This window comes from Panthera uncia (assembly GCF_023721935.1).
Source record: "Panthera uncia isolate 11264 chromosome B3 unlocalized genomic scaffold, Puncia_PCG_1.0 HiC_scaffold_1, whole genome shotgun sequence".
Classification (NCBI taxonomy): Eukaryota; Metazoa; Chordata; class Mammalia; order Carnivora; family Felidae; genus Panthera; species Panthera uncia.
This window is the reverse complement of record NW_026057582.1, coordinates 25,669,039-25,696,180: the sequence shown is the minus strand read 5'-3', so window position 1 is coordinate 25,696,180 and position 27,142 is coordinate 25,669,039. Positions and strand designations below refer to the sequence as shown.

The 27,142-nt window shown below is 51.8% G+C and overlaps 2 protein-coding genes across 2 annotated transcripts in view; one reads left to right on the top strand and one right to left on the bottom strand.

Moving 5' to 3' along the window:
- TGFB3 (transforming growth factor beta 3) lies at nt 1-22,798 on the bottom strand. Its single transcript, XM_049611372.1, has 7 exons — nt 20,653-22,798; nt 12,874-13,037; nt 12,439-12,568; nt 7,094-7,201; nt 4,313-4,484; nt 2,065-2,218; nt 1-1,186 (listed from the first exon to the last, which is right to left on the bottom strand). Exons 1-7 carry the CDS (start codon nt 21,002-21,004, stop codon nt 1,028-1,030), a joined length of 1,239 nt encoding a protein of 412 aa, XP_049467329.1. The 5' UTR covers nt 21,005-22,798; the 3' UTR covers nt 1-1,027.
- Nucleotides 22,799-26,447: 3,649 nt separating this feature from the next.
- The window catches only part of IFT43 (intraflagellar transport 43), an 80,707-nt gene continuing 80,012 nt past the window's right edge, over nt 26,448-27,142 (top strand). The window contains exon 1 of the mRNA XM_049611377.1: nt 26,448-26,521. Coding sequence (XP_049467334.1) covers nt 26,468-26,521 — 54 coding nt within the window. The 5' untranslated portion in view covers nt 26,448-26,467. The remainder of the gene's footprint in view (nt 26,522-27,142) is intronic.

The window sequence follows — 27,142 nt, the reverse complement described above, 5'->3', positions numbered from 1 at the left end:
ATGGAAATGATCCAAGATTCCCCAAAAATATTTATTTATACAAAGATTTTGAGAGTAATATTTGTATTTGTCTTTATACCTCAGTCTATGTGTCTGGGGCCAAGTCGCGTGGCACATTTGCTGCTTCCCCGCATGCCTCACCCGTTCTAGCACCTGCTTCCAGGAACACCAGATGAACACAGGGTCTTGGGGGATAGAGGGGAACCCATAATGCCCCAAGACTGCACAGACCATAATCCAGATACGTGCACCCTGACCTGGACGGTGTCTAGCCAGATGTCCAAGGGGAAATACGGTTGAGGAAGAAGGCGAGAGGAGGGGCCCAGAGGGCGGGCAGGAGAGCGTTCATCCCACCCTCCGCTTCTGAGTTCGGCGTGTCCATACGGCCCAATCCAGTTGATGGCCCGGGAACGACATTACCTGGATTTTCTCCCTGTAATGACCCTCGGTGCTGACTGATGTCGAGAGGACCATTTGCAAAAAGCAGATTCATCCTTAATCCCAGGGAGTATGAGCTACAAATCTGGGACACTGTCTAGGTAACCTGCCTGAGGGAAAATGCTTGCCTTGTCTAAAGTGATCCAGGTTCCCTAGAGCAGATGTGGGGCAGCGATGAGCCAATCTGACCTCAGAAGTGTCTTCCAGCCTGGCCCTGTCCCGGCCGTTCTCTGCCCTTCCTCCTCCCTAGGGATTCCCAGATCCATTGCCACACCATGTGTCAGGTGCCGACTCGCCATCCCTCTTCCTCCGTCCCCACCACGTCTGTCTAAGTCACAGAAAATCTGTGTATTCTGAAGAGTTGGGCCTTCCCCTAACCAAACCCACACTTTCTTTACCACAGTGATTCTCAGAGCCAGCAAGAAGGAGAAATGTCCCAAAAGGGAACATCCGTCTCAGCCATTTGCCTGGAGCTGAAGGTTGCGGGCTCCAGGCCTCTAGGTGAGGAGTGTTGCTTTTGTGTTTCCCGAGGAGCAGGCAGTCAGGCAGTGGCGGTTCTCTTTCCTCTCTCTCTGTCGCAGGTGGGCTCTCAGCTACACTTACAGGACTTGACCACCATGTTAGAGAGCTGTTCCACCTTGGGGGTCCTCCCGACATAGTACAGGATGGTCAGGGGCTCCAAGTCCTGGGGCACACAGCAAGGTGAGGCAGAGGCTTCGGGATTCAGGGTGTTGTACAGTCCCAGCACCTGGGGAGGACACATCATTTAGAGGTTGGCAAGCCAGGCCCCGGGCCGAGAGCCCTCCGCCAGTTCTGGGGGCCGCTCCAGAGACGGGGCGAGCGGTAGACTGGCCAGCCAGGCTATTTCGGTTTGGGGGAACATCTGTACCGGTTTGAGCATTATCAGGTTAAGCTTGTAACAATTATCGGGCGACTTTGACGGGATAATGAGATTTTCTTTGCTGTTAAGAAACGCTCCTATATCGGTGTTCCTAGCTGCGACTGGCCACTTTGGTGAGAAGTGATCTCACTAAACGCCGCTTTGGGCCATTCAGTAAGCACCAGAGTGTGGGGCCCCAGACCGGATGCAGTAATCATGAGCTATCGGGAAACACGTTCCACAAATTACTGCCCTAGCTTTGATTCCCCTTGAGGGAAAGAAAGGCCAGCAGCTAGTTTATCCCTTTCTCTTCCCACTGTTGCATATTAGCTTCTTCTGTGTGCTTTGCATTATCTTTCAAAGTAACTTTTCTGCATCCAAGAGGCTGGAATTATCAGAGCGTTTGAACGGATTCTGGAAGCCTCTTTTCCCCCACACTCCCCACTAGCTGTGTGCAGACATCTTTGACATACAGGGTGGGGTGTGACCGTTAATTTCCAGAATGGTACAAGAGCTTTAGAACTAATTTTAAAGTCTGGTGGAAACCATGGAAGAAATTTTAAAGGGCACAATGTGACGAAGTAGAGTCGGGCCAGGGTGCCAAGATCAGAACCTTCACAAAGGGATTTTACTCGCCCTGGATCGTCATTCGCTCATTCCACATTCAGTCCTTCACGCATTCAGTTGAACCAGTGGCCGGGCGGCTCCGCCCCAGCGCCCTGCCTGGCATGAGCCCCGCCCCGTACCGTGCTGTGGGTTGTGTCCGCACTGCGGAGGTAGGGGCAGGGGCCTGAGCAGAAGTTGGCATAGTAGCCCTTAGGTTCGTGGACCCATTTCCAGCCCAGATCTTGTCGGAAGTCAATGTAGAGAGGGCGCACACAGCAGTTCTCCTCCAAATTGCTACAACGAAAAACATTTAGAGACAATCAACCTAAAGGAAACCACCCATATGAAAGAACTTCACCAACGGCCCTCGTATTTGTACCTGGAGTCCTTCCAGGTCATCCTAAGAGGTGGTCCTAATCGATGGAATCCCAGGTTCAAGTGCATTGAGCAGTATATACCATAAAGGCATTTTCTTGGTCCCAAGGACACAACAGGCAGATACAGATGATGCATGAGGAAGAGAAAAAAGGCAAAAGTGGACCTGCCCCCTTTTTCACGATGGATCAAAGCAGAGCCTTAAACTGCTTCACATAGAACCAAGCACTGAATGCTCTTAGCCAGCTAAGTTTTCTTGAGGTTGGTGTCATTGTTCCCTTCCTAATGTGCACCCAACCAGACGTGAACTCTAAGCTCATGCCGCTCACATACAACCTGAGACTGCTCAGACTAAACCCAGGGGCCATCACATAAAAAATGAAGGGTATCCTTCCATTAGACTCATGATTCACCCCAAGTGCGATTATCAGGCCATTTCAATTCTGTTCCCTGCAGAAATCCATTTGGCAGTAACTCTTGCCAAGTGGGCATCTAGCCTGTTCTTCAATGTCTGCTGAGACTTAAGACTTACCACTTCCAAAATCTGGCTTCTTGTGGGTTCCGAGGGTGAGCCATGGCAGACACTCTTGGTTATCTATTCAGTAGCCATCCCTACCTCCCTTCTCCCTTGCCACCTCCCATCACAAGAGTCGAGAGCACCATTTTCCTGGCCTCTCTTGCAGGTAGGGGTGGTCATGTGACCCTGCAATGACCAATCAGACCTAAGGAGAAGTATGCAGAGGGTAAGGGCAAATTCTGGCAAAAACATTTTGATTCTTTATAAAAGTCACAGATGGGAGAGGAGAGCTTCTGGCTCTGCCTCTTCCCCCTTCTTTCTTGTCTTGAGCCTGGACAAGATACCTGGAGCTTTAGCACTCCCTGCAACCATAAACAAGAAGATGAAAAGCAAACCAACATAGTAATCGTGGTGGCCTGCAGAGAGAGAAAGCCCATATTCCCGATGGCATAATTAGGCAGCCAGCCCAGCCCTGAGCCTGCTGCTGTGGGCCTATTGTGAACAAGAAATCCTTTGGGGTTTAGGCCACTGTTACTTGCAGCCAAGAGCATCCATTCCTAACTGATTAAGAGCCACACAGAACAAATCTACACGCCAGCCTTCAGACAGTCGGCGCAACGTCACTGCTTCTGTTACACCTTCAAGCTCAACAGCCTGAGTCCACTCAGTTGTTCCTCGTAAGACGTGGTCGTAGATCTGAAAAATTTCCTAATTCATTCTCCCCCAGCTCCATTCAGGCATCCCCCTCTCCAGCCAGACTGACCCATGCGTGCTCCTTCCTTCCTCCGCCCATATCCCTACAGGTCCAAGCCTCACTCACCCACGGAGGCTCAAATTCCACACCCTTCCGAAGCCTTTCCTGCATCCACAACTTCTTGCTCCAAATTCTTCAGGCACTCGATCTTTCAGACCTTCTCATGGATGTGGGCATTTTCTACCTTTCAGTAATTGCTGTGTGTGCTTTATCATCCCCTCCCTTATGAATGAAGAGCTAAACTAGATCAGAGAAGAAGCTCTTTCTTTTCCTCTCTTCCCAGGGGCTACGTAGTCCTTCTGAGTTAGTTCATTAATTTCTCCAGCTCAAATTCCCCCGGAAAGGGGAGGCTGCCCTACTCCCCTCACCCAGGAGCATCCTTGAGCAGCTCATAGGGAACAGAGCACTTCTTTCGTGGGAAGTTCTCCACTCATCTCCCCCATGCACAAACACCCCCTACAAGTCCTTTAAAACACAAAAACTGCGGGGATGCTTTGGCCAGGTATCTCCGATCCAAACTGTCTGGACCACACTCTCCTCATTTCCTTCACCTGGGCCCTCACAGAGCTGGGCTGTGGAGAAACATTAGGGCTCCCAGAAAAACAAGAACACCTCTGTAAGAGGGTTTGTGAATCGCATCCAGGACCCCCGGGTTAGCACCGCTTAAGCCTAGGGACTGAGCCACAGCAGGTGCACCGTAAACGTCTCAGGAGTCCCGGGTCGTGAGAGGGCCCCAGCTCACCGGAAGCAGTAGTTGGTGTCCAGGGCCCGCTTCTTCCTCTGCCCGCCCTGGCCCGGGTTGTCCAGCCGGTGCGGGGGAATCATCATGAGGATGAGGTGAGGGTTGTGGTGGTCCTTCTGCTTCTTGAGGCGCCCGAGATCCCCACGGCCATGATCATCCTCGCTGTCCACACCTGCAGAAGGGAAACAGGATGACAGTCTCCTGTCTAAGGAAGGCAGAGTGGAGGCTGTGTTCTCACCCCATCCCATCTCCGCCCCGGAGGAGGGGCAGTGCAATCTCTGCGGAAGGTGTTGGGAGAAGCACGGCTTCATGCTAACATCCAGCTGCAGGAAGGGGAGGACCGGGTGGAGGGGCTGGTCGCACAGGAACTCCCAAGACACCCGTGGTCGGATCCCCTCATGACTCCTGTGTGTAAATCTTTCAGAATGCAGACAGCCCTTCCAAGAGGCTTCCTGGTATCTCAGGGATCCATGAAGCTTCCGTAGAGAATCCCAGACACATTGCTTTGTGCTGTCGGTGTAGATTCTGAGACTTAGAATCTTGGGGTGTGAGTTTCCTCTTATCATCTGAATCGGTCAAGACCGCACAGAAGTCCTACCCATAAGGTAAGGTGTCTCCGTTGAAGGTAGCTTTAACGGGAGCCAGAGGAATGAGACTGAATCATCGTTAAACTTGCACGTGCACTAGTCGCTTCACAGAGTTCTCACTATCACGCTCAGGTGAGATAATGAAGTATATGACACACAGATTAGCAAATAAACTCTCAGGCTGGGGGGACCTGCTATTTCATCTAAAAAGGAGAAGACTGAGGACTGAATTAGTCTCAACTAAAAGGAGATCCATTTTGTGACAGGCAGCTGCCAGCTGTTCATCTCCACCAAGGACAGGAACACGAGGAGCTTAATTTACACGGTGACGGAAGGGACCCTGGACCCCACAAAGGGGCACTAGGACCATAAGAAGAATGGGAGGCCTGGATCTAAAATTCCCTTTTGTCCACATTGAGAAACCACCTCACACCGGTCAGAGTGGCTAAAATTAATGACTCAGGAAACAACAGATGCTGGCGAGGATGTGGAGAAGCGGGAACCCTCTTGCACTGTTGGTGGCAATGCAAACTGGTTGCAGCCGCTCTGGAAAACAGTGTGGAGGTTCCTCAAAAAATTAAAAATGGAACTACCCTAAGACCCAGCAATAGCACTACTAGGAATTTATCCAAAGGACACAGGAGTGCTGATCCATAGGGGCACATGGACCCCAGTGTTTATAGCAGCACTTTCAACAATAGCCAAAGTTATGGAAGGACCCAAATGTCCATCAAGTGATGAATGGATAAAGAAGATGTGGTATATCTGTACAATGGAATACTACTTGGTGACGAGAAAGAATGAAATCCTGCCATTTGCAACAACGTGGACGGAACTGGAGGGTATTGTGCTAAGTGAAGTAAGTCAGTCAGAGAAAGACAGAGATCGGATCTTTTCACTCATATGTGGAACTTCAGAAACTTAACAGAAGACCATAGGGGAAGGGAAGGGGAGAAAGTAGTTTCAAACAGGGAGGGAGGAAAACCACAAGAGACTCTTAAATACAGAGAACAAATTGAAGGTGGATAGGGGGATGGGGGAGAGGGGAAAATGGGTGATGGGCCTTGAGGAGGGTGCTTGTTGGGATGGGCACTGGGTTGTTGTATGTAAGCGATGAATCATGGGAATCTACTCCCGAAGCCAAGAGCACTTTATGCACTGTACGTTAGCTAACTTGACAATAAATTATAAAAAAAAATTTTTTTAGTAAAAAATAAAATTCCCTTTTCTGCGGCACATGGGCGGCTCAGTCGATTAAAAGTCCAACTCTTGTTTCAGAAGCTCAGGTCATGATCTCCCGGTCATGAGATCCAACCCTGCATCAGACTCCATGCAGAGCACGGAGCCTGCTTGGGATTCTCTCTCTCCCCCTCTCTCTCTGTCCCCCCCCCCTCTCAAAATAAACTGTAAAAAATAAAAAATAATAAAAGTAGGCTCTGAAATAGAGCCCATGAAGGGTAAAAGCCCAGGGCTGGGAGCCAAGAGAGGCCTGCACCTTTTCCCAGACAAGACTCTGATCTCAGGCTCTGGCTTGGTTGGTTTGACCTTGAGGAACCACCTGGCTTCAGGCAAGCCTCAATTATCCAAAATGGGACTATGAAAGGAAAAGAGAACTTCGCTGACATCCAGAGATTGTCCACAGATTGCACGCCTTAGAAACATATTGGAAGTCCACAGAAGACTCTTAACTATTTCTCTATCTCAATACAAACACCCTGAGCCCCAAAGCGATCATTCACACCCAGATGACTTCTGGGTGGGAATCAGGGTGTCTCTGTAACATCTGGAAAGTTCAGTAGTCAGATCACCACAGTTCATTTCTTTTAGGGAAGGGAAAGACAACAGCGATTTGTTGAGTGTTTGCGGTACTGGGTTTTACATTTGTTATCTCATTTAATTTGTGTGATAACCCTATGAAAGAAGCATTCTCAGCTCCATTTTACTGACTGAACTCAGAGAGGCGGACCCGTTGGCATCCATGACTATACCCCTCTTCCCAATGTAATACTGTCTTCCAGATGTTAACATCTTCTATCTATAAACTGAAAGTCACGCCCGTTGTCTTTGGGGCAAAAACAGTTGGCCATCTCTGTGAGGGAGCTTGGTTGCTTCTCTTGGGGTCTGGTAGGCGTCTCCTGTTCTATCCCATCTCATCAACTGCCCCCACCCCCACTATACACATCCATTTTGTTACCTTTGAATTTGATTTCCATCACCTCATGAATGTTTTCCAAGATGTCTCCATTGGGCTGAAATGTGTGACACGGACAGTGAATGCTGATTTCCAGACCTAAGTTGGACTCTGCAAAATAAGACATGGAGTCAGTGAGAAAATTCTTTATGTGATGCGGAAGTGTGCCCATCACCGTGCCTGTGGGCCAGGGCTCTGCTCCCACAGGCAGTCACGGGAGCTGAGTAATACCGAGGGTCCCCGAGGACAGAAAGTGCTGCGAAAGCTACAGTGGACCTCCACACATGCGTTGCCGCACTGCACGTGTTTCTGTTATGTCAGGAACAACCAAATAAAGGCATAAAGGGAAATTAATGGGAAGGAGAATTTTCAAGGTCATCTATTTTCAAAGGATGGTAGTGGGAAAAACTGTCACCCACCTCCTTGGGGGGGGAAGAATGAGGACATAAGAGGAAGAAAAACAGCCATCACACCGCCTAGGTGTTTGTTGCAAGAGGGGATATTCGAGCCAACCTACTGAGGAAAGATAAAGTAAGAGGCAGGGGGACTAGGAGAGGCCAGGGAAAGAGGCTCGCTGAAGAACTTTAGAGCAGAGAGGCAGTGATTCAAAAGGCCACAAAGTCCACCAGACGGGAGGAAGATGGGACAGTCTGGGCCATAGGATTAAGTCAGGAAGCAACGCTAGAGGCAAGGTCACCTGCACACAAGCAGCGGTATCAGTCTAGGTAGAAGACGCCAGCCTTTCTACCAGGGCCATGATTGTGGGTGTAAATGGACTGGTAGATTCCAGAGGAGATAAGATGAAAATCACAGTTACCCTTGGCCATATTTTCTTGAAGGGATAAGGACATAACTGGGTCAAAGTTACTTGGAAGTTTCTTCTCTGGGAATCCTTGTTCGCTTAACAGCGAAGCTGGAGATGTGGATGGCTCGCTGAGGGAAAACGAACAGCTCAGGAAGACAATTGTGAAATCAGAGCACAGGCCACAGAAGATGGCCAATGGCCAAGGCCAACGGCCCAGATGATATGAGCTCAGAGAGAACCAGCAGGAGGAAATCTGGAGGTGCCAGGGTTTGTGGACTGAAACTCGGTGTAAGACTACCAGCTGTAGCCCTTACTCCTATTAGTTGTGGGATCGAGGTGTTTTGGTTACTAAAATTGGGGAATCAAGGAAATTAGTAAAAGGGGTTGGGTAAAGTGGAGGGGGGAAAAAAAGGAAGAATAAAAAGAGTTCAAAACATTTGAACTGGATCCAGGAATTCTGTGCAGGGAAACCAGGAAGGATCGGTGTCATATCAGTTCTGCAGGGTAAGACTCAACTAGGGAAGTTCTGTTAACCCGGAGACAGCAGCAAGCGGTGGTGTAGGAAAGGTCATGAGGAATGGACCCTTCTGCATTCAGGGTCAGCATCTCAGCAAGCTGATTGATTTACTGCATCCCGAGCTGTAGGGGGGCAGCAGTTCTGTGTGAGCATCCAGCCTTGGGACCAACCTGTGGTCTTCCCGATATCTGGTGTCACCAGGGAAAACCCCAGAGCCCAAACCAGCTCAGCACCCTTCTCATGCACAGAATGGCCCAACTTCAGAGGTTCTGGTCACTGTTAGGCAGGCCTGGATCCCTTTTTCCATAAACTCCAGAACCCAGTCTCATCTGTCCTGCTCCAAGCCAGGGCAGCCTCTAGGACATACTGACCCTTGCTGAGCTTGAAGACTTCTATTCCAGAAGGTTAGCTCTGGTGGGAGGGATGGGACTAATATAACAAGGAAGCTGAGGCCCAGCCAGAGAACAGGGAGTGAACAGAGACGGAGCCGTAGCTGTGTCTTCTTCCTGGTTTAAGGCCATTGAGGGAAGGAGCTAGGGAGGTTGAAATGGGATACAGAGTGTATTTCCTAGTACTCAGAAGGGGCCAAGGCCAAGAGAGACCTGGAGTGGACGAGTTCTGTGATTCTGTGAATTAGAAAGTCAAGGTGCAGACAGATGTGTGGGGATAGTTAGGTCTTAGTGTCAGAGATGGTGGCCTGGCTTGGCCAACAGGCTCTGTCTGTGTAGAAAACTCACCGTGATGATAACAATTACCAACATTTGTTGGGCATTCTATGTCAAATGCCGCTTTAAGACTTTACATGCGTTAATTCATTCAATCTTTAAAATAATCCTACAAAGTAGAGACTACTACTACCCCCCATTACATAGATGAGGACCCTGAGGCTTAGAGAAATTAAATGGCTTGCCCAAGATGCCCAAGCAGTAAGCAGTAGAGCCAAGATGCCATCACCTGATGCTGGAACCATCCTAATTGTTTGAGACAAGGAGGGATAAAAAGCGGGGCAATAGAGACTACCAAAGGAAGATGCCTGTGTTTTTCCAGCATCCGCCCCCCACCTGCCCCCATCCTAAGCTATGAGGCTGGCTGTGCTCCCCGACAGGGCTGCTGGGGGATGCCTGACTCTGCACCTGGAGAAACTGCAGACCTTGTAGAGCAATAAATAGCCCAAGGGTCTGAGGACCCAGGCCCCTAACTCTGGATAGGGCTCCAGCCGGCTCCGGGACCTAGAAGGCAGCCTGGGAACCTAGCGCACGGCAGGCTCTTGGATGTTGGCTGAGTGAATACAAGACCCTATATGTGACTCGGCTTCCTCATCAGTCCGCACCACCAGTTGTTCCATTTGGAGTCCATCTGCTGCCTTGTTTGGGGCCACGAACTCTGAAAAGACTCCTGAGCTCTGCATAAGTAAAGGTCTGTGTGTGATTCCCCTGTACGAGGGGCGGGAAGCATCTGCCTAAGTGGGAACTGAAGGTTCCAATGAAGGCCTAACCTCAGAATTGGCAGCAGTGGGGATGGTGGGTGGGGGACCCACAGGTTTTATTACGAAATTATCTTTTTGATGTCTCAAGGAGGATGGAAATCATTCTCCGCGCAAACTTCTCATTGAGCTCTGCAGCTGGGAAAATAAGAACTCCTTCAAGTGCCCAGGGCTTCAAAGAAATCCAGGTGGAGCTGATCAAAATCAGACAGGGAAGCTAAGAGATTAATTTCCCCGGCCTCTCCTTTCTGCAGCCATGTCAGGCTCTAGGTGGAGTGCCGTCTGAGTCAGAATTCCCAACTGTGCTGCCCAGGGCAGATCCCTGTCCCGTGGGTGCTCCTAGGCTTCTGGCTTTGTGCTCAGTAGGGGAGATAGGATGGAGCTCCCAGGTACCCCTGGGGGTGAGGCAGGACCTCCAGCCCGCGATCAGCCAGCTCAGCCATCAGGTGATGCCCCTTCGATGAGGACCTACAAATTCGGACGCCTACGGAGCCCAGGCAGGTGACATAAGTGAGCGAAGATAGCCAGCGTATCATGCTTAATGGGGACTGCCGGCCTCACTCGGGGGGCGGGGGGGAACAGTGGGGACCGGGAGGGCCTACAGGGGTGTGAAGAATGTGTGCCCCACCTCAAGAGGTGGCCACTACTCCTCTCCCATGGATCGTTACCAGGAAATCTTCCCACTTTTCTAGAAAATCCAGAAGTCCAGGTTTTATGTGAAATCTCCTGACTTAAAAAACAAAACAAAACAAAACAAAACTGCGGACCATTATTTAATTTACAACATTACGTAGGCCGAGCCTTAGGGCGTTAACCCCTGGTTTCCCAAAACATCAAGTACAGGGAAGGACCCACCAGCTCCGGGGACGCTGGACATCAGGACGTGGATGGACTGTGCCTCTGTGGCAGTGATGATGGAAGGAAACTCTTGGCAAGAGGGGGAGAAGGAACAGACGAGCCCGCCGTAGGCACCTGCTCCCCACTGAGCATCATCCAGACAGTACCACCAGGTAAAGAAGGGGAGAAACAGCACAGCGTGATGTTACGAGGCACCACAACTGCCAGTCAGGACACTCTGGTTCTGATCCAGGCTGGATAACCCTGGTCAAGTCACTTAACCTCTCTGGGCCCCAGTGTCCTCGTCTGACCTAATGAAAACTCACTCTTGTGTAACAGGCTGAAAGCCATGAGGTTCTCTCAAATACATTGTATCCTTAACACAGCCCGTGAGGCATGCAGGGAAGGGACCAGTACCTGATTTTCCAGGTGAGGGAACACAGCAAGTGGGTGAGAAATTTGGGGTGGGTGAAGTTTGATACGGTGATGGGACAGCTCTCTTTGGATGACTACCACGCTTTTCGAGCTTAGTTGGCCCCAGCAGAACCTGCCCCCGTATCTGCTCTTCTCCCCGCCTTCCCCGTGTCAGTGTTAGCCACCCGGGGGGTTCCGTCCACAATCAGAGAAGGCGTTCTCCTGTCTTCACACCCCATGCCTCACCAGCCCACCCAAAATATACGACAAATCTGTATCCTCTCCACGCCCACGGCCACCACCCTAGCCAAAGCCCCTTTTGCCCTCATCCGGGCTGCTGCAGGGGCCCCTACATGGTCGTTTTGTTTATTATTTTTGAGAGAGAGCATGCGTGGAGGGGAGGGGCAGAGAGAGGGAGACAGAGGATCTGAAGCAGGCTCTGCGCTGACAGCAGCGAGCCCGATGCGGGGCTCAAACTCACGAATCGTGAGATCACGACCTGAGCCGAAGTCAGCCGCTTAACTGACCGAGCCACCCAGGCACCCCCCAAACTGGTTTTCCTACTCCTTCCTTTGACTTCATGGCAAACAGAGGGACCTTTTAAAGATGGAAAAGATATAAAATCACCTCAGTCCACATCCCAGCCCTGCTTGGAATACTCCAGGGCTTCTCACCACATGTGGAATGAGTCCTAAAACCTGACCATGGCCTCACAGGTCCCAAATTAAATGGCTCCAGCGACCTCTGGCCCCCCAGCTCACTCCGTTCCAGCCACATCAGTCCGTGTGCTGCCAGAACAAACCAAGCCTGCTCCTGCTCGGGGGCCTGGGCCTCACTACCTCCTTCGCCCAGCATATCCATATTGAAACCTTTTCATCACTCAGGCCTCGGTGCACACACTCCTTGTCACAGAGACCCTCCCTGAGCATCTCATGTCAGACTGCGCCCTGTCATCATCACAGTGCCCTCTATGTTTCATGGCACTCATCACTGAGATTCCTATTCATCGATATGTTGCCTTGTGTAGTGTGTCTCTCCCACGAGGAAAGAAGCCCGATGGGATAGGGACCTCACCGGCCTTGTTCCCGGCTGCATCCACAGTAAGCCATACTTAATTTTCTTCGTAAGTATTGGTTGCGTGAACAGATGAAGAACACAGCGAATCGATGGCAGAGCTAGCATTCGAACCCAGATCTGCGACTCTTCTGGTTTTGTCCTCTTCCTTCTGTTTCGGAAATGACCAAGGGACCTGAGGGATCCTTCCCAAATGCTCAGGCTAAGAGTCAACCTACCTCTTCGCAAGAGCCATTCCCGCACGGTGTCAGTGACGTCGAAAGACAGCCATTCAGCGGTGCCCCGTGTGGGCAGATTTTTGCCACCGATATAGCGCTGTTTGGCGATGTGCTCATCGGGCCGGAGTATCTAGAGGGCGGAGAAAGGAGTAAGCGGCCCAGGCCGGGACAAGGACGGCAGCACATGTCACAATGCAGAGGGGCACGTGAGGCGAGCAACAGGAAACTGAAAATTCCCGAACGCTCCTTCAAACGCTTAGCTAATGCTTAATCCTCTCAGCGACAGACGCACGTACAGAAAGCAAGACTCCAAGAAGGTAGGATTCACACCCAGGCCTTCTGAACTGCGCACAGAGCAGAGGCCTGCAGGGGCAGGGGAGCCGGCTTTCCCCATCCGTCCCTGTCCGTGTGGCTTCTGTTCTGGGAGGGGCTCACCTGGAAGAGCTCGATCCTCTGCTCACTGCGCTTAGAGCTGGGGTTGGGCACCCGCAAGACCCGGAATTCCGCTCGGAACAGGTTGGTTCCATTTTTCTCCACTGAGGACACGTTGAAGCGGAAGACCTTGGAGGTGATCCCTTTGGGGCAGACGGCCAGCTCATCTAGGAGATCAAGCAAGCAGGAGAGGTGCAGTAAGTGTGTGAGTGAGACCCCGCAGGAGCAGTGTGAGGCCCACAGACACCCGCCAGGTGGCCAGGGTCCCACCCATGACCTCCCTAGAGGCGTGAGGCCCCAGGCCTGAAGGCGGAGATGGGAGGACGATCTTGGTGAAGGCCCGAGTCAGGAGCAAGGAGCCCCGCGAGTCCCGGGACCGGCACTAATGACTGGCCGGTCAAAGGCAATCGCCACTCCTCCCACAGCCTCGATATCCCAACTGTGGCAGGCTCTCCAGCCTGCTTGGCTACTCTTTTAGAAAACACACGTCCTCAAAAGATCTCAGCAAACCCCCTGGCGGTTTAACCATCTCACAGCTACCTGCCCCATGCATGTGTTCGTTCCTTTGGGCGTTCATTCATGTATTACTCGTGCACTGAGCACATACTATGTGCCAAGCGCAGCGCTGACACTGGGAAGCAAAAATGAACAGACGTGCCCCTGCCTTCAAGGAGAGTCATGTCGGGGTGGGGGGGAGGATCTTAATACAAGGGCCCACATAATGGGACGAGCGGAAAAGTGTTGAGGGCCTTTGGAGAAGCCCAGGAGTTGGGAGGGACCAGAGTAGGGAGACAGCAGGGAGCACCTGATGGAAGAGGTACCATGTGATCTGGGTCCTGCAGGAGGAAAGGGTTTGAGGATGGAGAGGAAGGGATTTTCCATGAAGGACTGCTGGAAACAAAGCAGGGACAGGAGGAGATGTGAGTAAGAGGAAGCAGCCAGGGGAGGGCCCGCGAGACAAGGTCAGCACGGCAGGCTAGGGAGGCTGAAGTATCAGCCCGAGAGGCTGCATTTTATCGCGTTAGCAGTAGGGAGCCATGGAAGGTGTTAGAAGAGCAGTGCAGTGACTTAATTAACACTGTGTTTTAGACCCAATGAGGCAGCATCGGTATGGCAAAGAGCCCACATCTCAAGTCTGGCAGACCCACAGATGTTTCTTCAGACAGAGCTGGGCCATCCCCACTGACTCCTTTCTAAGGATTTCTGACTTTGACAGCACGTGCTCTGCCAGCCTCTGTCACCGTGCTGGCCTCTCCGTCCCTGTCCAGAAGACACGAGGCAGCAGATGCTCTTTCCCCACACCTCGGAGCCAGATGAAGAGAAGAGAAAGATCCTGTCTCTTCTCCTGCACGCTTTACAACCTCAAGGTCGGAGCAGCATTAACACCCAGAGAAAAACTTTCTACCCAAACGGTAATAATAGCCAGAACTTGAAATTCAAGCTCATAGACCCAGATTCCACACATAATGGACATGGCTGGAATGAGCTCATAATCACCCCGAGGGGTGGTGTAGGAAGTCACGGACAAGGCGGGAAGGATCAGAGGCTTGGAAACAAGCAAATGCGCTACTGATCTTGAGGAAAGGATGAGCGAGTGTTTCTGGAAATTGCCATCTGGTGGGCCTGACACTGGTTCTTAGAAAATTAATGGAACAGATGTTAGGAAAACAAATGTGTGAATGCCGGCTAATGAAGCCCTGCTTAATAACTGGCTTCGAGAGAACAAATATTGCCAACTATTCCCTAAATTATTGCAGATAGAACCAGAAAGAGGCACCAGCGTGAGCAGTTTAATTTTTAAGTTTGCCCGTTTGAAACCCTCTGGACGTGGGTAGGTTCCTCAGACTGGCCACCCTCTCAAGTACTCGCACGCTTGGTTCCTGAAGGACCTGTCATCAGTGTGGCTTCAGTTATAATAGCACCTCCAGCAGCTGCTGAAAGGGGGCATAAAGCGTATGTCCACACGACGTGCACACTGCTGTGGAAAAGAAGATGGAACAGAAGATGGCGCATGCCAGTGAGGAGAGTCAAAGGGGGGTCAAGACAGCAGGAAGCCAGGACACGCGGGCAGCGATGAGCTAAGAGGGTCTTTAGCACACCCTTGTAACCATCCCTCCTTTGCTTCTTCCAGCCCATCAATCAGATATCTGTTCCCTACGACGGACTCCTCTTGGTGGGAACTTCAAGGAGATTTCGAGAAGGAGGTGGAAGGGTCATTTTTTATCACTGGGATCTACAGGTTTCTAGCAGAGGTAGAACGGACGCTGGGGCGGGGTGGGGGGGGTTCCTTGGTTGACACAAGGAAATTGACCCTATCAGTAAAGCTCAGACAGAATCGTTGGGGATTACAAAAGAACTGCCTAGGAGAGAAAAGAAAAACGTAAATATAATCTTGGCAATTAAACCCACTGAAGAATGATGCTGTTTTAAGTAATTTGTGGAATGAGACTGTAAATCAACTGTGATAACACCACCTTACGTTGCACAGAGCTCTTACTAACTCATCTGACCCTCGAACAATCCTCGAGGAGAACGAGAAGTCAAATTGGCCATGTTACAAATGAGAGCGGCGCCTGGGTGGCTCGGTCGGTGGAGCGCCTGACCTCGGTTCGGGTCACGATCTCATGTTCATGAGTTTGAGCCCCACGTCGGGCTCACTGCTGTCGGAGCAGAGCCCGCTTTGGATCCTCCTGTCTCCCTCTCTCTCTCTCTCTTTCAAATCAAATTTTTAAAATTACAAATGAGAAAATTGAGTGTCAGGAAATTTAGCGGGTAGCACAGGTGGCATTTGAACCCAGGTCTTTGGACCATACCTCTTTTATTGAAGTGGGGAATCTGGAAGTTGGGAGGCCCAGAGAGATCTAGTGGAGGCACAGTTTCACCAACAAAATGAAGGCTTCCCTGAAGTGGGCCCAGAGTGCCAACTTAGGCCTAAGCAACAGCCAAGCCCCGCTCAGTTCTGTGGGTAAGCCGTGCTTCTGCAGGATGCTGGTATTATTGGGAGCTGGACTAGAGGATCCACCTTTCAAACTACAGTATGACCAACTTTTTCCACTGCGTGAGAAATACATATATTGGTGGAGGCCCTTTCCCCCCCTTTTTTCCTATGAGGAGAGAAAAATAAGCAAAGAATATTCATGTAGAGTTTTCACACAAAAACGTGGAAACAGCTGACCGTGTTTCGACCATGCCTTTTAAAATGTTTTCAGACACCGGGGCTCCTAGATGTGCCTTTGCTTATATACATCATTTCTGCATGTAAAATCCTGCGGGTTCCAATGACAGCATGCATATTTCAGTGTGGCCAAGCTTCTTCTGGCTACACGTTAGGATCACCTGGAAAGCCTTGAAAATACACGATGCCTGGCCCCACTCGCCAGAGATGCTGACATGCTGACTACCTTGGAGTGGGTGGGTCCGGAGTTGTTTTCCTTTTCTTTTTTCTTTTCTTTTCTTTTCTTTTCTTTTCTTGTCTTTTCTTGTCTTTTCTTGTCTTGTCTTTTCTTTTCTTTTCTCTTTTTTTCTTTTCTTTTCCTTTCTTTCTCTTTCTCTCTTTCTTTCTTTCTTTCTTTCTTTCTTTCTTTCTTTCTTTCTTTCTCTTTCTTAAAGATCTCCAGATGATTCTGATGTGTAGCCAGAGTTGAGGGCCACAGTTTATAGTGCTCTGCAAAGGGTACCATGGCTTCCAGATGTTCTAGAAGTATGAGAAACCACACTCCAATGATTTCACCATTAAACGGGTTAACCTTTAAATGTATTAGACATGCAGTTGGACCAATGCATCATTTGAAAAATTTTTGAATCAGAAGCCCATCAACATGTTAAGCCCATGTTACAAGTTGGGAAATTTCACAAAAAGATCCAGATTTTCTGCTCTTCTGGGTTAACGACAAGGTCGAGGCAAGCTGGACCCACATTCCTAAATGCAGAAATCAGCAGGGACTGAGCAGCGGGTACCCTCTTTTAACAGGGCGTGGGCGCTTCCAGCTCCCCCCGCCCCATCAGCCTCTTGCACACCCTATTCTCTCCTCGACCCTGAGGCCAAGTGTCCTGGGTCCGCCGTCATGGTGTTGGCTTTTCTTCCAGATCCTTCGTATCAGCTGGGCACTTGTGTTTTCAGCTCCTTAAGGAGAGGTTTTGCCCTACAGTTCACTGAGTCTTAAGCCTCAGTGAGCTTAAGGATCAATACAGATTGCTTTTCGGAAATACAGATTCCCCAGGACCCCACGCCCAGCTTCTGATTCTGTAAGGGTGGGCTTGGGCCTGGGAATCCACATTTTTTACATTTACCTAGCCCTTCTAGGAGAAACACTGACCCAGCGTGCAGAGGGCACTGGCCCTTAACACAAATGAGTTCTTGTGATACAAAATATCTTTTAATTTTCAGAATGAAAAATCCAAATCCAAAAGTAGCATCTAGGAAAGAAAGGCTAAAATATCAAGTTTTCTCTTTGCTCAGGAACTCCGGGTTTGCCGGCTATCTAAGAGCCACTGCTGGATGAAAACAAGGGTCTCCCGCCAGACACAGATAATTACAAGCCAGAAGTTAAAACAACACCTACACTGGTGATATCTTGATAACAAGGATGACAAAGGAATGGAAAAGCCTGTGTCTTTCCCCACCACGTGGGGCAGAGACAGCCTCCACAGAGCCAACTCCTGGTGAATTATAAAAGGATTTCCAGAGTCTTGCCTTCACTGCTGAGGCTGTTGAATCATCCCAGATGTATGCATAAAATTGCTTCAGCTGCGAGAGAGCTTAGAGATGATCTCTGACTTTACAGATGAGAAAACTGAGGCTCAGAGAGGTGACCTGACTAATGCCATCTGGTGTGGTTGCTTAACCAGCTTGAGGCTCTTCGTTAAAGAACGCCCTTCCGTTGAATCTGGGAGAACGTCTGTGATGATATCAATCTCCTGGCGATAACGATAGGCAGAGCTAAGAAAGAACACACCCAATGGTCCCTGTGCGGTCTGCCACCAGGGTTACAAATAGCTCCTACCCGCTCCTGCTTGGTCCGATAGGTGATTTGCTCATGTTGTAAATCAAAGTGCTATTGGAGCCTTGAGGTTAAAGGTGGGGCTTAAAATGTTTATTTTACACACTTGGGTTAGTGCCTAACAGCATGCATTCTGCAGGCAGAACAACGTCTAGGTTAGAGCCCCTGCTCTTTGAGGCACATTACTTAACTGATGCACGTTTCTGTGTCCTCATCCGTAAGGCAGAGAATCGGGGTTCCTCTCTGACAGGGCAGAGCCAGAAGATGGGCCCTCTCCTCTGTGCTCACCGTGGTGCCCTTTCTCCTGCACACGGGAAACGATTCCTTGCCATACTTTGCTCTCCAGGCTCCCCTATGTCCTTACGCCAGCTCCTGCTGTCACTTCCCTCTAAGTGCCCCTCCACTGGGCACAGGAGCAGGCTGGGAATGATGAAACGTGGAAGCGAATGCGATCTCATCACTTCCCCCCAGAAGCTCTGGCACCCAGACCCTGCTAGGGTCCCGCCACGGACCCAGTGCCACTCTAGGACACAGCCCTCGTGAGCTCAGGACGGGCTTCCCTCACCCCAAGCCTCTGAGGATGGCCTTCTGCTTCTTCTCAACATCTGCCCCGCTGCCTCCTTTATAATTAGTGTGCCTTCTGCGCCTGCCTCTCTGGGGCTGGCTCGGCACCTGACCAGCTGCAGGGCGGGCCCAAGCCGCGTCTGCTCAGCCTCTGTGTCACCTCCAACAGCTGCAGAGAGTCTGGGCCTGCTTCCTGTTTGCACCTGCAAGCCTCCACGGCATCGCCCGTGTCCCGCTGTGCCCTGGCCCCTCCACAATATCCCAAATAGTATCTTGCTCCCTGTGCCGGGCTTGCTCCCAGCCTGACCAGGCTCTGTGGCCCGAGGGTCGCCCCTACCTGCTAGGGTTCTGCTGCTGCAGGCCGAGCTGCCCAGCGTCCGTGGGCCCTTGCCCTGGTTCTCCCCAAGACTGCTCGCTACCTGTGTCCTGAGTCTCTGTACAAAATCCACATCCACTGGCACCCATATGCCCTCGCATGCATCTGGCCCATTCATTCTCGGCTCTGGATTCCAGGCTGGATGTGCCCTTGTGACTCAGAATCCCTCCTCCCTGGGACTCCACCTCCTGACCCGGATCGTAAGGTCCGAGCCCTTCTCTCTCACCCTGGGCTCTCTTCAGACCTCTCCTGCAGGCCTCAGTTTTCCACCCTCGTGGCCACTATCTCCGGACTTGGTGGTTGCCCAGGGGGTTGGGGGTTCAGCCATCCAGGTGCTGGTGCCTCTGGGAACCGTGGGCCCCTGGCAGAAGCTGAGCCAGACCCACGGGAGGACCCTGGGCAGGATGCACTAGCCCTGCCTCTTACTTCGGCTTCCGCCCCGCACGGTGGCCACATCCTAAGGCAAGGCGCTCCAGGCGGCCACAGGAAACGGGAGCGGGAACCCCTCGCCAGTAACCACAGGCTCCTGGACCTGGCATGGGCCGGCTCCCAGTAGGGCCTTTTGCACCTTCAGCTGGAGCTGCTCCACCCACCAGCCACCTACTCCTCGTCCTCCTCTGCAGCCAGGTTCCTTTCAACTTCCCAAGTTCCCCCACTGACCCCCCTCACCCTGCCTGCTCCCTCCCACTCCCACTCCCCACTGCCAGGTGGGCCTGGAAGAGGTAGTCCGGGTGGTGAGGACACCTGCTGGTAGGAAAAGCAAACAGAGCTACTCCCAGGGTCCCTGGCCCAGCGCGGCTCACATTCCTCCTTCTCGGGCTGTCAGTTTCTCAACATCTGCCAAATCTCTCTCTCTTGTATTGAGGTTTTTTAAAGGTCCGTTCAGTAAACACACATGACTTCCACACGTGTACAAACACACACACGCAGACGTCTCACCCAGAAGCCTCCCAGCCTCTCAGCACAGACGGGAGCCTCCTGGGAGGACACACTCCCAGACATATGTCCTCTCTGCACCCACGGCCACACCTCCCACCCACTCTTCCCGTGACAAGCAGACACAAAAGGGCGGCCAGCAATCATGTACACGTCCAGAACCACAACCCTGCTCTCCCCGTGTCCACAGGCCTGGAAGACGCCCATTTTGAGCACATGAATCTGTCTACTGTACACAGCCAGACTACACATCACCCTGAAGCACTTGTACGTGTGAACGTAGGTGCGTGCCTTTCAACCACGCTCACAGCTCACGTGGGTCATGTGTGTGGCATAGACCGAAGGGCCTAGACAGCAAGCAGCTGGATCTTGCCTGGGCTTCAAAAAGCTTGACAGACATTAATCTAGGGCAAGTGTACCCTTCTTCCCAAGGACTGGAAAAACTAAACCAAAGACGCGTCACAATGAGTGGCGAAAACAAGGGAGAAGACCGAGGTCTCCAGACTCAGGGAGCTATAAGGGCTTTCAAGAGACCCAGCCCTGTCCCTCTATGGCATCTGTATGCTCGCAGTCGCCTATCCCATCACATGGGCCAGAGCACAGATGTGAACAGGACGGCACGGTGTAATTCCAAAGTAAAATCAGTCGAGGATGTGATGTGAGTTCAGCAAGCCACTCAACTCCAGGGCGCCTGGCCTCCCAGAAGCCCCCGGCTCTTCCCACAATGGCCCGGTCTCCCTCCCTAGCCACCCACCCGGCCCCAACTGTGCATCACGCCTCCTGAGCCTTGGTGTGGGTGAACCCCGGGCACCCTGCTGTGAGGCCCCCGCTAGGCCCCCCCCCAGGAACTCCCCACTCCTGCTCAGACCCTCTAGAGCAGACACCCCAGCGAGAACGTGGACTTACTGTGCTCCGCCAGCCCCTGGATCATGTCGAATTTATGGATTTCTTTGGCATAGTACTCCGACTCGGTGTTTTCCTGAGTGCAGCTGTCCTCCCTCTCCCCCTGCATCTCCTCCAGCAGCTCCCGGGTGCTGTTGTAAAGGGCCAGGACCTGGTAGGGGACGTGGGTCATCACCGATGGCTCGGGGGGACTGGTGAGCCTGAGCTTGCTCAAGATCTGTCCCCTAATGGCTTCCACCCTCTTCTTCTTGATGTGGCCAAAGTCCAAGGTGGTGCAAGTGGACAGAGAGAGGCTGACCGTGGCAAAGTTCAGCAGGGCCAGGACCACCAGAGCCCTGTGCAAGTGCATCTTCATGCGCAAGCTGGGGAGAGAGGCCAGGGGGGCTGCGAGGCCTGGCGAGGAGGAGACCCCAGCAGTCGTGCAGAAGGAGGGAGGAAAACCAGGCGGCCTCCCTAGATCCCGAAGACTGAGGCTTGGCAAGAAGGTGCATGAACTCACTGCACTGCGAGAGCTTCAGGACTTCCAGGAAGCGCTGGCAACCCTGAGCGCGAAGAAGCCGACTGTGTGCCTTGTAGCTCTGGGTTTCTTCTCCATGTGTCTAAACAGGTTCTGCTGGGCTCTGACTCCCAGCAGGCCAGGTGGAGGGCAAGCAGAGGGCTGGGAGGGGTGGCGAGGCAGCTGGGAGTGGGAAGGGAGCTGGAGTTTTTCCTTAGGTAAAAATAAATAGAGCGGATATCTGATATTGCCAAATGCCGCTTGGCGATGGGGAGAAAGTGGGTATTTTAAAGAAGGAGCAGAAGGACCGTGGCTGGGTCCCAAAATCAAAATCCTTGCCTTGCCCTGAAGGAGGGTAAGAAAAGAGAATGGAAAAGAAAAGGAAAAAAAAAAATTGTTTAAAAAAAAAAAAAAAGTCAGATCACCAGTGAGTAGGTGGGGAGAGGCAGGGCTGGGCCGCGCTGGCCCAGCTCAAGGTGGGGGCAGCCCGACACACTTGTCTCTCGGGCACACCATTCATGCTTTCTCTTTTGTTTACACTTCCTCGGGGGCTTTCTAAATGACTTTGTTCACGCTGCCTCTCCTCTTCATTGGCTGGGAAGTGGGGGTATGTGCAATTGGAAGGCAGGGAGAACAGGCCCCAGGAACAATAATCCACTTGGACGCCCAGGGTCACCAGCACCTCGGCTTGTCTTCTCCCTCGGCCATTGCTTCTGTTCCCTGCTTCTCTTTAAAAAATAAAAAGGCAAAGAAAGAGAAAATAGAAGCCAGTTCACTGCACGCCTGCTCCGGAAAGCTGTTATTCCTTCTTTCTCAGGCTTCTTCCCCTATCTCTCCCCTCGCTTGCTCATTCCCTTGGCCTTGGCTTTCTGCTTCCCTCCCTTCCTCTCCCTGCTGCTTCTCCCTCTCCTTCTCCCTCTCTCTCTCTCCCTCTCCCTCGCTCCCTCTCGCTCCTCTCCCTCTCCCTCTCTCACACACACATGCACACACACTGCTTTCTCTATTTCTCTCTGCTGAAATTTTATACCTCCCTCCCATGACGTCTCTGGCCCGGGTGGGGGAGGGAGGGACCAGCGCACGCAGCCTCTTTTGCAGCACGATTTTAATGTTTTAAACAGGCACAGGAAAAGCCGAGCCCATTTGAAAAATACTTTGCGAGTCCTCTCGCTCGACGTGGTAACTGAACTTTTTTTCCCCTCTTGGAGTCACTCCTGCTACACGTTGACTGTTTTTCTGGAAAGTTACTCCGACGAATCCCTTCCCTCCTTCTCCCCCAGCTCCTTCGCCCTCTCGCCAGCTGTCAGTCCGTCCTCTCGCCTCGGGGCCCGTCTCTCGCTCCGGCCCGGGCCCCCCGGCCCCCGGGCCGCCCCCGCGCCCGGCGGGACAAGGGGCAGGGGCAGGGACTGGGGCAGGGGCGCGCGCGGGGCCCGCTCTGGGGCGGCCGTGCCCACCCTCGGGGGTGGGGGGCGACGCCCGGCCGGGGAGCGGGGTTGGAGGTGGGCTCAGCTCCGCGGCGATCCTGGCCCCGATTCTTCACTGACAAGCCTGGAGTCGGGCGGCGGGCTGAAGCTTGGAGATGCTCCAGGGCCATTGAAAATGGTGGCGTTTTCCGGCAGATCGAGGGTGCCCTCTGGCGAGGCGAGGCCGCCAGTGAAGGAGCGCGGCGGGCCGGGGCCCGGACGGCGGGCAGGGCTGGGGCGGGGGGGGGGGGGGGGGGGGGGGGGGGGGGGGGGGAGAAAAGGGGCCGCGGGGGAGGGCGAGGGCCGCGGGACCGGAGCCTGCGGGGACAGCCTCCCTCTCGGCCCGACGTGCGCACAAGTGCACCTCTCTCTTCTCCCGGCCCCGTTCGGCAGCCGCTCTCGCAGAAATGTCCTCCAGATGTTCGCAGCCTCCCTCCCCGCCGAGGGTTCCGCAGGGAGCCGCGCCAGCGAGCGCAAAGTCAGCAGTTGGCCCCAGCCCATTTCCCAGATGGGTGAGGGGAAGTTTTCCCTCCGCTCGCTCTCGTTCCTCTTCTCCAACTAAGCTTCTGGGTCTTTTCCCACGAGAAGCTCAGAGAAGGCAAGGCGCGTTGCTTCCCAGCAACACAGCCTCCCGATCACTCCTGGGAATCAGTGCTGCTTCCAGCCACCCCACCCCACCTCACCCAGCCTTCCTGGACCCTTCCTGTGAGGTCAGTTCCCTGCTCCTGGCTCCTAGGCCGCTGGGATGTTCACAGAATTCCAGTCTACTGTTGAGGAAACTGAGGCAGTCTACTGTTGAGGAAACTGGACAGGCTACTGTTGAGGAAACTGAGGCACAGAGCAATTTTTTTTTTTTAAAGGCCACACGCTTATGGGTGGCGGAGGTGATAGTTCACTCAGCCCCTCTAGTTTGGGTAGGCATTGTTGTCATTTGAGTAATGAGAGGAAATCTAGGTGTAGAAAGCTTAAAAGTAATTTACCTACAGTATATAGCCAGTAGGTGCCAACCTTGAGATCTGGAGGCAGGAAGTCTCTTGCCAGAGTCTATGCACGTCCCATGCAATACTGCCTCTGAAATTCAGCCATCATTCGAGAAATATTTATGACATTCACTGTGTGCCGGGTCCTGTTCTAGGCTCTGTGGACGCAGCAGTGAACAAAACAAACTAATAAACAAAGCCCTTGCCCTTAACGGAACTTACACAGGGGGTGGGTAGGTGCATGGGAAAGGCCATAAACCAAGTAATTTATGTATTATGATAAAAGAGAAGTGCCATGGCAGAAAATAAAGCAGGGAGGTAGAATATGGAGTGCCTGGGTTGGGACTGCTGCAACTTGAAATAGGGTGACAGCAACACAGCTTGTTGCTGTGTTACTGAGGCCTTTAAGCAAACACTTGCAAGATGGGAGGAAAATTAAAATTATATCCTTCTGGACTCCACCTCTACCAAATCACCCTCCAGGGGTGGGGCCCTGGCACATGTGTTTTTAATAAACCTCACAGGTGGGGCGCCTGGGTGGCTCGGTAGGTGGAGCATCCGACTCTTGGTTTCGGCTAAGGTCATGATCTCATGGGTTCATGGGTTCGAGCCCCGCGTCCTGCTCTGCTGACAGCTCGGGACCTGCTTGGGATTTCCTCGCTCTCCCTCTCTCTCTGCCCCTCCTCTGCTCTCTCTCTCTCTCTCTCTCTCTCTCTCAAAATAAATAAACTAAAAAAAAAAAAAAGAGTAGTATAATAAACCTCACAGGTGATTCAGGTGCTCAGCAAGGTCTGGAAGCCACCGTTCCAGAGCTTTTCTTTCTGCCCAGAGTGAGCACCAGGCACCTTTTGCTTTCAGCAAGGCAGGGAAGAAATGAGAGTAAAGGTTTGAAAACTGGCTTTAAGGTGGTGGCAGTGTAGCTATGAGCTCACACAAAGCAGGGAAGTAGGTTATGGATTTTGGAAAAATCCAAAGAGTAAGCCCTTCTTCCTCATCTGGTACCAAGGAAGAAGAAAACAAAGGATTCATCGGAGCCTATATTTCATCTGTCTCAGATTTTGGCAATGGATGTTTCTTCAGATTAAAATCTAACAGGGTATTTTCATTGAGAATCAGATCTTAGGGTAATCTCTAAGAGCAATTACAAGGGAGGAGACAGGTCCAGAGGGCTCTGCCTGGCCACACAGGTAGTTATCAGCAGAGCCAGGATAAGACCTCAAATCTTCTGACATCCAAGCAGTGCTGTTGCTGTCACAAGGCATGTGAACACACGGCCCTAACCAGTAAACATGTGGGGATGCCCAGTTGAATTGAGTAATTTATTGGGTATTGAAGAAATGCTTGCAATCCACTTTTAAGGGGTGCCACTTCCACTCTCAAGTCCTCACGTTTTAGCAGTGGTCATCTTGACCTTATGCCCAGCATGATATCTTGCTCACTTTTTTTGACCTTATGCCCAGTGATATCTTGCTCACTTTCAGGACCATGAGACCATCTCTCTGGGGGTTCCAGCTGATCAGGACCAGGGACCTGGCCAGTGGTGTTGACCTGGGGATCTTACATGAAGAATCAATGAAGACTCAACTTGCTTGCCCCATTAGGCTGGGAATTGGAGGGATATCTTCCTCGGTTAGCCTAGGAGAATGGCTGGTACCCAGTAATATGTGCAGGAGAAAAGTACTCTTGTAAGATCTGGTGTCACAAAGGCACCTGGCGGGGGCACCTGGGTGGCTCAGTTGGTTAAGCCTCCGACTCTTGGACTCTTGATATCTCATGGTTTGTGAGTTTGACCCCACATCGTTGGGCTTTGTGCTGACAGCATGTGGCCTGCTTGGGATTCTGTCTCTCCCTCTCTCTGCCCCTCCCACATGTGCACTCTTTGTCACTGTCTCAAAATAAGTAAATAAACTTTAAAAAAAAAAAAAGGAACTGGCTCTGCTGCTTAGCACTCAGATGATTTCCCTCAAGCCACATCTTTGCACCTTCGTATATCCTCAATTGTTGAATGCAGATATCACTGGTGCTCACTTTGTGGGGCTGTTGGAGAGATTACTTATGCTTTTGAATGTTATTACTACTAAGGTATTTGACATCTTTGTTCAGCCTCTTCGTAAAGTTCTTGAAGGCAGAGATTGTATATATTGCATTTTCTATTAGAAACTATTTGCACCTGACACCCCCCCCCCCACTCCCCCACCTGTAAGCCTGTTTTCTTTACTGTCCAATGGAAACAATACAACTCATCTTGTTTTTCCACATACGGTTATTATGCCCTTCATGTGAGCTAATAACTGTGAAGGTCGTTTGTACATTGCAAGGGCTATATAGGAAGCTAAACAGGAAGGATCAATTTAATTACTACTATTAGCTAATGCTTTGCACTTAATATTTAAATTAAAAATTTTTTTAATGTTTATTTTTGAGACAGAGCACAAGTGGGGGAGGGGCAGAGGGAGAGGGAGACACAAAATCCAAAGCAGGCTCCAGGCTGTCAGCACAGAGCCCGATGCAGACCTCGAACTCACAAACTGTGAGAAAAAGGGCCTGAGCCAAAGTTGGACGCTCAACCGACTAAGCCACCGAGACAACCCTGCACTGAATAATATTTAAACAGATCTACAAGTGTAGACAGTTCCTAAAGACTAACATTTTTTCACTGTCCCACAGGACCAGCCTTAGCGGGATTTAATATCTGGAGGTTTCTTCCAGAACTGTCAAGCGAGGAAGTTTAGGGAAGTTTTGGTTTAAATTCAAAGGTGGCACACGGAATCCAGGAATGATGCCACGGATCCTTTAAATATTGAGATGAAGGGGCGGAGCCATTGTCAGGGACGCGACTGGGCCGCTTGGTTTCCAGGAAGTGACGTCAGGCGGCCGCGGAGATGGAGGACGTGCTGGACTTAGGCGAGGAGCGACGCCGCGGCTCGGCCACCTCCGTGAGGATTGACTTGGGGATTTGGGGCTAGGATTTGGCGGGTGGGGAGGAGCGACCTAGCCGGCTCGGCGTCCCTGAGGCGCCTCGGCCTGGCCTGTCCCCAGCGGCCGGGCCCAGAGCCGCGCAGGGGTGAGGCCGAGGAAGAGGCGGCCTCAGCTGCCCCGCCCCCGGCCTGGGGTGTGCTTTCTTTAAAATTCTCCAAAAGCAGAAAACAGATCCTGCGCCTGCAGGCCTCCGGAACCGGTGGGAAATTTCCCAGCCAGTCTGCGCTTTCTGGAGCCCCGAGTGCTAACTCCCCTAGAAAGGACATATCTGAAGGGTGATTGGGGCGGGGTGGGGGGGAGATCCTGGTCAGGGTCGCACTTGCACCTACCCTAGGGCTTTTTCCGTGGGACTTCACCTGCCAGAAGTTCATGGTAAAAACCGCAGTGTTTTAACGCCTGAAAAGAAGGCAGGCAGGCTGGAGTGGCCTTTTCTTGACCGGAGTTCCCACGAGGAGGTGGGCGTTACTTCAGTTTTATGATTTAGGAAATCAAGACTCGGATTTCTAACACGGAGGAATGGCTAGGAGCTGAGGTCAAATGGAGTATGAAGCTGCTTACTGGGTTAAAAAAAAAAAAAG

Coding starts and splice junctions, on each gene's coding strand:
- TGFB3 (XM_049611372.1), bottom strand. CDS start 21,004: ATGAAGATGCACTTGCACAGGGCTCTGGTGGTCCTGGCCCTGCTGAAC. Junction 12,569..12,873: donor AGAGGATCGAGCTCTTCCAG/GTGAGCCCCTCC, acceptor TCCGCCCTCTAG/ATACTCCGGCCCGATGAGCA. Junction 7,202..12,438: donor GGAATGGCTCTTGCGAAGAG/GTAGGTTGACTC, acceptor CTTATTTTGCAG/AGTCCAACTTAGGTCTGGAA.